An 11,197-nucleotide genomic window follows, 5' to 3' on the forward strand; every position below is an offset into this window, starting at 1 on the left:
CAAGGAGAATATACAACCATTTCCGTCGGCACTAGCGCCCGATGTCTGATGCGAGGCAAGCAGAACTGTAAACACCCCCTCCTCTTCCTCTCCCAACGTATGCTATGTTGTTCGTTCGCTGAGCTAAGGGGGGACGAGCAGGGGCCAGCCCCCCCCCCCCCCCCCCCCCCCCCCAAACTAGTACTTAGGCTTAAGTTAATGAGATTTACCGATATAGGCATAATTCGCCCCCCCCCCCCCCCCCCCTATACTGGGCGCTCAAGGCCTGTAGCGAGCCCAGCTACGTAATAAACAAGCAAAAAGAGTTGAATTTTTGAAGCCCAACAACTCAGCCTACCTTGCCCAGCTACGTAAACTACTACTCCCTCCATTTCCGAAATAATTGTCGTTGGGAGTTCTCTCCGACCAGGTGAAAACGTACAAAAGTACATAAATACCCCTAGTTTGAAAACAGATCGTCTTCCTCCTCCATCCGCGAGGCAGCGCTGCAACAGGCCCCTCCGTCGGGCTCCTCCAGGCCAGCGCCCCTCCGCCGGGCTCCTCCAGGCCAGCGCTCCTCTTTCCCCTCCGCCGGGCTCCTCCAGGCCAGCGCTCCTCTTTGGCCCTCCTCCAGGCCAGCGCTCCTCTTTGGCCCTCCGCCAGGCCCCTCGTCGCCCCTGCTTCTCCGTCGGGCTCCTCCAGGCCAGCGCTCCTCTTTGGCCCTCCGCCAGGCCCCTCGTCGCGCCTGCTTCTCCGCCGGGCTCCTCCAGGCCAGCGCTCCTCTTTGGCCCTCCGCCAGGCCCCTCGTCGCGCCTGCTTCTCCGCCGGGCTCCTCCAGGCCAGCGCTCCTCTTTGGCCCTCCGCCAGGCCCCTCGTCGCCCCTACTTCTCCGCCGGGCTCCTCCAGGCCAGCGCTCACCTCCTGCCCCGCCTAGCCCTGGCCATCGCTCAACTCCTCCGCCCCCACCTCCTCCACGGCCACGGCCAGGCCACCAGCGCCTCCATCCCAGCGAACTCCCCTGCTTCTGCTCATCTTTGTGGTAGGCACTCCTGCAAAATTGTTCATGTTACTTTTGGAAATTCAATCAAGAAATCAGGAAGCATGTTAATTGATCATGTTACTTTTGGAAACGTTCAATCTTGATCTGCTAGTTTTGGAAACGTTTACTCAAGAAATCAATCAATCAGGATATCAAAATATTTTGGTAATGGTATACTAGCAGTATATCGATATCAAGATCATGATCTGCTAGTTTTGGAAACACTCAGGAAATCAGTCAACCAGGATATCAAAATGTTTTGGTAATGGAGTAGTGTACACCTGTACATTGTCGCTAGGTGTGGGTACAAAATTACAGTATCTTGAGTGTCCCCACCAACAGAATTACAATTGAGAAAATTCAGCCAGGGCACAATTTCAAAACAGAAAGATCAGTCACAAAACAGAAAGTCTTGGTTTAAAAATGGTAGTTAGGTCACTTTACCAGCTTCTCTTTTTTTCATTCATTTCCATCACCATCACCTTGGCTCGAGTTCTCTTTCTTTCACAATGCCAAAGGAATTCAGTTAGGAGTAACACTAAGTGAATCAAATTTGCAGATGATGTACTGAAAAGGGTGTTGTTTCTTGACAAGAAAAAGCAGAATTGATGTACTGAAAAGGGTGTTGTTTCTGAAACAATTGTCATATTATGAGTTCACCTAAGAAAATTAAACTGGTTTCTGAAAGTTCGAATAAGGTGCACAAAGCCTTAAGGTTCAAATAAGATGACTATGACAGTAAAAGCAATATTGACATGGAGTAAACATTAGCACTAATTGAAATGAGTAAACACTAGCAATATTAACAGAATTAAACACTAGCAATATTAACAGGAGTAAACAGAAATATTAGTACAAGTGCCATACTACTGCAAGTGCTAAATCTGATTTGGTCTTTTTGCAAGCTTTTAGTCCTGCACTACTCCTAATTAACTGAAGAAGATCTTGAACTAATGTAAGAGAAGAGAAAAAGAAGAGAGAAGCAAGAATTCAGCTAATTTTAATTAACTGAAAAAGGATTCAGTTAATTTTACTCCTACACTAAATCTGGAATACTCCTACACTAAAGTACTCCTAATTAACTGAAGAAGACCTTGAGCCTTTTAAACAACAGCAGCAGTATACAGATAAGCAATCATTTTTATGCTCTGCTCATCATCTCCGGACAGAAAATTACTCATCGAACTACAGTACTGGATCAAGAACTACACATCGAACTACAGTACTGGATCAGAGAACCCATTTTAAATCAGAGTTGCAGAGTGAGGGGCTCACCGAGGTAGAAGGTCTTGGCGTAGGCGTCGCCAAGGCGGGCCCAGCAGAGCCACCAGCGGCGCCTGCCCGCCTCGGCCTCCCGCGCAACATTCTGATGCAGAGGCCGGGGGTTATCCTCTTTTTCAAAAAAAAGTTAAATACTCAACTTGGTACATGCAGCTTAATTTACTTGAATTCAGGGTACATGCAACTTAACGAAACCATCAACTTGGTAGAACTAATATAGCACCACAGGCAACAATTGATTATGATTAAGTTGGGGTCTACTCCAGTTAAAGTTGGAGTACATGAGTATTTGACTGGAAGACAAGTGAAGCTACAACATTGTACTCCAGTTATATAAGGATACAGTAAGCTTGAATTTCAGGATACAGTAAGCTTGAATTGCCACAAACTGTCCATCAGCAAGCTGTCCTTTGTACACCTCAGCATGCCATCCCTTTTCGATCAAATTATCTACAGAAACATTGTACATTCAGTTTTCAGGCAAAAATGTTTTGAGATAATTAAGATACAGAAAACTAATTATGGCTGGTAATGCTTCATTAACCTAGGAAACTAATTCTTGCTTTCACAGTAAACAGACAGCAATTGACCATAACAATATTGCCATTCTTGCTTTGACAGTAAACAAGCAGCAATTGTCTAATTCTTGCTTTGACAGTAAACAGACAACAATTGACAGTAAACAGACTGAATTCATGTATTTTTACTCCATGTATTTTTTTACTCCATACTCCATTTGTATGTGTAGTAGGAGAGGAGAGGAGTGAATTAGAGAAGAGTATCTGTCATAATCCATAATCCTTTCATTTAAATTAATTAAAGAAAATGACTGTTGTTGCTGCTGTTAAAGGAAAGGACTAGGAGAGGAATATGAGAGGAAAGGAGTGGAATAGAAGAGGAGAGGAGTGGAGTGGAATAGGAGAGGAGAGGAAAAAGTTTAATTTAATTTTAATACAAAAGGTTTAATTTGAGTTTAATTAACTAAAAATGTTTAATTAACAACAAGAAGATGCTCCTACAGAAGAGGAGTAGAAAGTTTTAGTTAATTAACTGAAACTACTCCTACAGAGAAGATACTAAGAATCTGAACTACTGCTAATCCTCTTATTGCAAGCCAGCAAATGTGCTCACTAAATGGAGTACTCTCTCTCAAAATTGAACATTGGTAAAACTGAACATTGGCATGTGTAACACTGTACTGCTAGAACTTGTGCTCACTAAATGGATTTTTATTTTCAGAACACATTGGTAAAACGGAACATTGGTAACAACCTGAACATTGCTAACACTGATTTTCATTGACAGAAGCAAACAATGGTCATGTACACATTCAGAAGTTAGGCAATTCGACTCGACGGTGTATACAAACAACAAGGAAGTGTTCATCTAGCACATTCAGGTGGAAACAAAATCACAGGACAACTTAAAGCTGGCCACCATGGTACCTCTCTCTCTCTCTCTCTCTCTCTCTCTCTCTCTCTCTCACACACACACACACACACACAAAGCAGAGCAAACTCAAAACTGAAATGCATTTTTGCTCTCACAAAAGAAAAAGAGAGGGAGGACGGCAAGTGAGGCTCACATTGCATCGCAGTTGAAGTAGGACTCGCTGGTGATTTTCAATCGGCACCCACACCGCCATGGTGCTCAGTCTCCTCCTACTGCCACCGTATGGTCTCGACCTGGGTGAGCTCGGCCTCCACCACCCCATGTCGCGCCGTGGTGTGCTGCAGGACGGCGAGCACCCGGGCAGCCCAGGCTGCTCACACCGGCGTACAGGATCGGCGACCTGACGGACAGTCACAAGAACAGAAGCAACTTCAGAGCCTGAAACAGATGCACAAGCAGCAGCAGTAGTGCACAATAAACACACGAGCACAATGAACTCCAGATAGTCCTAAACTTTTATTCCATTACTGAACACTGCAAGGTGATGTTCTGAAAGTTTAGGAGTAGTAACCATTACTGAACACTGCCAAAGGCACAATGAACACACGAGCACAATGGTTACTGAAATTTATCATAAGCAGCTGCATGCATCATCTACTCCTAAACTTTCAGAGTACACGCCCTACAAGCCGCCCTACAAGCAGTAGTACTCACAAATTTACAGAAATTTATCCAGTGTACTCCTAAACTTTCAGAGTACAAAACTTCATGCATCATCTCTGAAATTTACAGAAATTTATTCAGTGATTTGCAGGCCACCGGCGGGTGGATTACCTGATGTGCAGGCCGGCGGCGGGCGTGAGGTAGTCGGAGACTCCTTCTCCGGCAACGTCATCTCGGCATCCCACACGGCGCGGTCCTCGCGGGACTGCACGAACCGTCGCGGCGGTCCTGCTCGTCGTGGCCGCGTGGCTGTGGCTGCTCCTGTCGGCCAGCGGCGCGCTGGCGGACGACGGCAACGGCACGGTGTGCCTGTGCATGGGCCCGCAGTGCGTGCCGCCGTGCCCTGTCCCTGGGACGCCGACGCCGACGATGTCGCCGACGCAGTTCCCCTTCTGCCCGCAGCGGCCGCCGGCGGTCGGGCCCTTCCCCTGCGCAGCGAGCCGGAGATCCCCGCCACCCTGAGGAAGGTGGAGCAGCTGCGCTTCAGATCCAAGCGCCGGAGATCCCCGCCACCCTGAGGAAGGTGGAGCAGCTGCGCTTCAGATCCAGCCGCCGGAGTAAAAATTAAATCTTGAAGAGGGAGAGGCGACGGCGTATGGCAACATGGAAAGGCGGCGACGACGCAAGAGGGAGAGGCGGAGGCGCTGCGTGCGGCGTAGAGGCGCCGGCGACGCGTGAGACGGAGGGGCGCCGGCGGCGGTGAGCTAGGGGTTCGGGAGCCGGCGAGCGAGTGGCTGCGTGAGCGAGTGGCTGAGCTGAGCGAGCGAGAGAGTGGGAGGGTAGTTTCGGAAACGACAGAAATGTCGTAACGCGATCGAAATTGCACTCGAAACTCCCAACGACAATTATTTCGGAACAGAGGGAGTAGTTCGCCAGCCCAATTTACTGAAAACAACCAGCCGCCTAGCGCAGTTCACCCAGGACGCACGAGTCGCAGCCGCCTAGGGCAGTTCGCCGGTTCGTGAAAGGCAGGCGGCGCCGTACCTTACAAGTGGGCAGTCGCAGCCGATCACCACCGATGGTGGAAGCTGTCACGTTGCGCCCGATGACGATGACGATGCGCAAGAAATTTGTGGTGAGTCGCTCTTTCATTAGCTCCTTCGATGTGACAATGCCGACCCGCATTAGGAATTGTTGCATCAATTTCTTGATTTAGATGGAATTGGTTAGATGCAAAACAATCTGTTGTTTTATCCTCACAAATAGATACTGGAAATTAGACATAGCACACTGGTTTTGTCATCTGGATTTAATTTTGCCATCGATTGTGCTTCGGTTTATGAATTGTTGCTATGAGGAAAAACAATATAAGTATATATTCTTGGGTGGGGTGGGGGAGGGTGGTTGGTTGGTTCGAGCAAACTACGAGATGCATATTGAAGTATCAAAATCACTCAATAGATTTACTATGTTTTTTTTTCCTTGTTGATTCTGCCTCGCCCCCCCCCCCCCCCCCATGCTTAAATCCTTGCTCCGCCCTTGAGTGGCACGATCCTTGACGACGCTTAAACGGTGTGGGGTGGGTGCCGAGGGTAGCGCCGGACGGACGAAGCCGACGCGGACGATCCAATATGGTTGGTCGGGTGAAGCCAATGAGGGGTACCGGGGAGGCGCTGCATGCGGCGGCGCCATCCAAACGCAGCGTCGTGGCAAGGCGAAGTTGTAGCGAGGACGTAGTGAGGCGCAGGGGACGTGCAGCGGCGCCGTCCAGGCCCGGTTAGATGGCCGAGCGAAACGGACGTGGGGCACCAGGAAGGCGCTGTAGGAGTGCGGCGGCGCCTTCCAGGCACGGCATCGTGGCTGGGCGAAGATGGAGCAGAGCACCAGGAAGGCGCTGCGGGTCTGCGTCAGCACCGTTGAGCAGCGACATTGATCTCCATCTCGGTGTGGTGATGAGGCTAAACACCTCGGAGCTCAATTCTGGTGGAGACGACTCGGCTACAAATAGAAGAAGAATGAGATGTGTAGATTAAACACCGTGTTACGCATGCATCGGGCCCTTTGACTACCTCATTTACTATAGAAGATGGAAGAACAAACAGCCAAGGGACGGCTGATCCTTTCCCCTATCGCCTAAATAAAAGTGGTAGTGGAAGAACAAACGATTGATGACTAAATAAAAGTTGTGTCGCACACTTTGTTTTTTTTCTGAGATGGAATGTGTGAGGCATGTGGAGTGACGTGGATAGCTTGCATGTCTAGATAAATTAGATAGTGGGGGTGAACTTCTTAGGTATACTAGATGATTCCCCGCGCGTTGCCGCGGGAATTGTTAGTCCTATTCACATGATAATATATAAATTAAATAACTTTATTTGCATATTAGATATTCGATATTAAGATAACTTTTTTTGCAATGGACAGAGTACTGACTACTTAATATATCTCTACTATTAAAGGAGAATCAAATGTCGTGATGGTTCGACCTCCTACATCCAAATCGATTCCCACTTCCCCCGTGATAAAAAGAAAGAGAAACCCGAGAAAATTCCTTCGGCCGTCCAGCCCGAACTGCCGCGCCGGTGAAGGAACCCACACCGTGAAGTCCCTCGATACAATCCTCGCCCTCGCCATCGCCGTCGACCCCGCCCCTCTTCCCTCCGCCGTTCAGCTCGAACCGTCGCGCCGGTGCAGGAGCCTAAGCCGCGTCATCGAGGTCGAGGGGTCCGTCACACCAATCCTCGCCCTCGCCCTCACTACCATCGCCGGCGGCCCCGCCGCTCTTCCCTCCACCGTCTAGCCTGAACCATCGCGCCGGTGCAGGAGCCCACGCCACCCACGTGAAGACAATGGCGTAAGTCGCCTCATTGAGTAGAGGGGTCCGTCGAGCCAATCCTGGCCCTCGCCCTCGCTAGCGTCAGCGGCCCCGCCCATCTCTAGGGGGTCAGTTACTCGATCTCGGTCATCCGACTCATCTTCGGCGAGTATGTCATTGGTGCGGACGCCGTGTCTGACAACAACAACACAAGCTCATCGCTAGCTCATATGAGTCTTTCGTCAGCACCCTCCTACCGTCGCTCTCTGTGTTGGTGCCGACACCGCACTCCGCACTTTTCTTAGACAAAGAGAAAGACGAACGCCGGCGTGAGCAAGGTTGTCAGGCCCCCCCCCCCCTCTCTAACTCTCTTATTTTATTTTTACATCCTTGTCACAATATTGATCTGTGTTGCTATTGTTTTCTGAATGAAGTGACCTGCTGTAGTTGTAAGAACAGAAGTGAGCTGCCGTTTTTTTAATAAACTTGACTTGTTTGCAGATTCTTGTATGGGCAGAAGAAAGATAGAATTGACCTTGTGTACTAACTGTTGTGGTACGCCAGATGTTGTGCAGGTGACGTACTCGACCGGCGAGGAGCTCCGGGTCAATGACGGTGCTGGCTGATGAGCTGAGTCTACTCGTTGAAGAGGTCATCCACCGTCATGCACATTCTTTGCTTTGGAAGAATTTGGACTTATTTGATTTGGTTCAGTTAGATTTGATTTAGTAGTTGTGTTGGTGTTAAATTATCGGCCGCAACATTTTTTTGCCATGTCTTTACTCCAATGGAGTCCCTGAGGTTGAAGTAGGATAGGAAGAAAGACATCATTGCATATTTGGGTTCAGTGATAATGCTTCCATATGTTCTTGATCCACAGATATGACTTACTTCTATATGTACTTTTCTTGCTGGTGGAACATAACTAGAACTAATGTTCTGTGTGGTTTTACCAGGTTTTAATTGTTGAAAAAGTTTAGAATTTGATGCCCCTTTTTTCCCTTAACGATTTACTATTTGTCCTTCGTGTGATGCTCATGTTGCATTGTTCAGCGACTGCTTCAGGATTACAGGAAGTTGGAGTAAAGCCTTGTGTTTGGCTTCAATTTTTTGGTTTGGATATCTAGCCAACATATAAACTGACTGCTGTACAAGGGAAGTTATGTATTTGTGAGATAAGTTTTTATAGTGCAGAACTGGAAGAATAACCCTAGAACCATCTTCACAGTCTGATGTTACTTAATAATAAATAATGAGTTACCTATACCATAGGATTTAAATGATTAGCTTTTCATGTCTTAGTTAGAAATTGATGTGTGATTTCAAGGCTTGTACTGGCTTTTCCTTATCCTTCTTTTTCTCTGAAACGCTAGAAAGAAAGCGTTCAAGAAAGCTTCACAGTTATGTCAATGATCAAAATTTTGTAGCTAATGATTATTTACCCATGTTTGCAGATGTTATGTAAGTGATTCTCTCTCTTTTTCTTTCTTTTCCACGTTTTAAAACTGCAGATATTGACTGTGAGATGAAATTGTCATTGTTCATAATTTAAATGTTTGACACAAGGCCGGAGCGAAGAATGCTAGCTTCTTAATGCTACTTCACGGATTTCCATGTCGATGTTGCCCCTTTTAGACGGAGATGGTTGTGTCAAAGGTGTCAATGGCACAGGTTCTTCGCCATGTCAGGCCTCTCATGTGCCTACCTCATGAAGGTACGCCGCCAAATACATTGAGTTTCCAATGGTTATACTTCTTTACCAATGTAAAGTAGTTAACTGATGGTTTTGTTGTATACTCTTTGGGAAGCCATTGATCTGGTATATACTACATAGACTGAGGACGAGCTGAAGAAAATGTGGGATGGGAGGAGAGATTTACTGGAGCAAGGTGAACGACGGTGTAGCGGCCAGATGGGCGACGCCGGGAATGCATGTTTTTCGTTCTTCGTGCCTTGGCTGTCGTACACAAAAGTGGATGGGAGATCTGAAAGTTAAAGTAAATATCATGGTATTCCTCTCATGCACCTTGTCGTCGCATATACCCTCATAACCTCTACATCTCTGCCTTTACCGTTCATCGTCTTCTCTGTTCGTGACAAGTATTGATTTCTCTTTCACTTCCTTGCTTATGTATACATGCTATGATGTATTGTAATATGGATTGGATTTCATATACATGTACTCCCTCCGTTCGGAATTACTTGTCGCAGAAATGGATGTATCTAGACGTATTTTAGTTTTGGATACATCCATTTTCGCGACAAGTAATTCCGAACGGAGGGAGTACTATATTGATTTTAAGTGTTACACACATGGCTCTTGGGCGTGTAACGGCTTTGCTTCTAATTGATACGACAACATTTCTTGTTCATGCTGTAACTATGATCATGCTTTAAGTAATTTTTGTTACTGATGTGAATGCACTCATGATCTGTGTGGCTTGGTGTTAAAGTGTTCCAGCATTATTTTTGTATTTTTATCAAGTAGGTAGTTGTGTGTATTTTTGTATTTGCCGATGGGAAATTCTTTGACCTGGTGGATGATTCAAATCCATATAGCTTGTGAGGTGATGGCAGTCTTCGGCGGCATTTTCATCTGTATATGTTTAAATGTCTTTTCTATAGAGAAATATAATGCAGTCGATTTAATTTTCAGAATAACAACTCTTGGTGGCTACTATTTGTGAATTGTATATAGTCCTTTGCAAATTTTGAATAATTAACACAAGGCATTTGTTCATATCCTTAATTGTTCCATTGTGATGGTACTTATATTACTGTCTGTCTGTAGATATATTCTTTTAAGATTTGTTCATAATAATTTCTTGAGGACAACAATTTAGGTGGAAGATATGCTACAACCTAGGTGGTAACAATGCCCATCATTTACAATTGCAAAACTCTTAATAAATGACTTGATAATCTCAAATAATAAACAAATGATTAATTTCCCCGACATTCAGAAATGCATAGTAAGCTATATGTCTTTACCCCAAGCAGTCTCAGCCATGAGGCTTGGTTACTAAAAGCAAGGGCCCCAACTCAAAAAGAAAAGAGCAAGGGCTTTGATCAACATCATGGATCTCCTAACCGGTAAAAGGACATTAGCCTAGTTTGGCAACACAGTTTTTCTAAAACTAGAGTAAATGAAAACCTCAGTATTTCAATGTGTGGGCAATGAATACTCTGGTTTTTAAAAACCACAGTTTTTCTCAGTTTTAGCAAAACTACAAACGTGTTTGCCAAGTGCAGTTTTTTGGTTTTGACTACTCATTGCATGGATAATCCTGAAGATAGCTAGCTGAACCGAACTGAGCTACACTCAAGTAGTTGTACAACGACATGATCAGCTTGTGTTAATTAACAGCCGCCACTTGCATGTAGCCTTGTCATGCACGCGGACGTCCTCTCTCCTAGACACTAGGATCTGAAGTAGATTTATCTTGTACCTCTGGCCGCATGGGCTGCATGGAATTGATCGGCTACCAAGCTTAGCCTGTGCTTCAAGTCCCAATTGATGTACTCCACGATCTAAACATATGCGTATGCGGTTGTGCTCCCAGTCGATGCTAAATCATGGCACTCGTACGTGTACGTGCGCCATCCAGTAGGATCTAACGTCTAGCACGAGCTAATCTACAAGTTGCCTCTTGTTGCGTTAGCATAATAGTCAACGATTGAAGAGATCAACAGCCAGGAAGAAGATGGACTCGAGAGCGAGCGTTTCTCAGTTTAGAAAAAAGAGGCTGGGACCTCTTTTTCAAATACAGCAAAAAGACCATGGTTTTTGATATACTATGGTTTATAAAACTGTAGTATTTGTTGAAGCCAAACACGTCAAAGTATTTAAAACCGAGGTTTCTAAAAAACCATGGTATTCTTTGAAAACTCCAAAAATACTGAGCAGCCAAACGCAGCCTAAGGACTTGCACATATGTTCTCGCATTGATTGTGAGATTATGAAGGGAATTGGACTATAAAAGGGCATTTTAACTTGTTTCTTTTCTCGCGGGTTTTTTCCGGGAGTT

At 46.0% G+C, this 11,197-nt stretch overlaps 1 protein-coding gene across 11 annotated transcripts; it reads right to left on the reverse strand.

Moving 5' to 3' along the window:
- Positions 1–226: 226 nt before the first annotated feature.
- Positions 227–5,214, reverse strand: LOC123180206 (translation initiation factor IF-2). Of its 11 annotated transcripts, XM_044592184.1 has the most exons (8): positions 5,018–5,214; positions 4,526–4,928; positions 3,885–4,091; positions 2,643–2,749; positions 2,294–2,410; positions 1,463–1,527; positions 637–1,028; positions 227–466 (listed from the first exon to the last, which is right to left on the reverse strand). In XM_044592184.1, exons 3-8 carry the CDS (start codon positions 3,889–3,891, stop codon positions 246–248), a joined length of 909 nt encoding a protein of 302 aa, XP_044448119.1. In that variant the 5' UTR covers positions 3,892–4,091; positions 4,526–4,928; positions 5,018–5,214; the 3' UTR covers positions 227–245. The 11 variants fall into 11 exon arrangements, 4 of the variants coding, with proteins under 4 accessions (XP_044448119.1, XP_044448120.1, XP_044448118.1 ...); XM_044592185.1 differs by having other exon boundaries at positions 1,463–1,515; positions 4,526–5,214; XM_044592183.1 differs by having other exon boundaries at positions 3,885–4,129; positions 4,526–5,214.
- Between the last annotated feature and the right edge of the window lie 5,983 nt (positions 5,215–11,197).

Source organism: Triticum aestivum, chromosome 1D (assembly GCF_018294505.1).
Source record: "Triticum aestivum cultivar Chinese Spring chromosome 1D, IWGSC CS RefSeq v2.1, whole genome shotgun sequence".
NCBI classification, from domain to species: Eukaryota; Viridiplantae; Streptophyta; class Magnoliopsida; order Poales; family Poaceae; genus Triticum; species Triticum aestivum.

Bases quoted from the DNA above. Each gene is read 5' to 3' on its own strand.
- LOC123180206 (XM_044592184.1), bottom strand. The intron at 2,411-2,642 runs GTATCCTTATAT...TTTTTGAAAAAG, and splicing joins TCCTGAAATTCAAGCTTACT to AGGATAACCCCCGGCCTCTG. The intron at 1,029-1,462 runs GTAAAGTGACCT...ACAATTTTGCAG, and splicing joins AATGAAAAAAAGAGAAGCTG to GAGTGCCTACCACAAAGATG.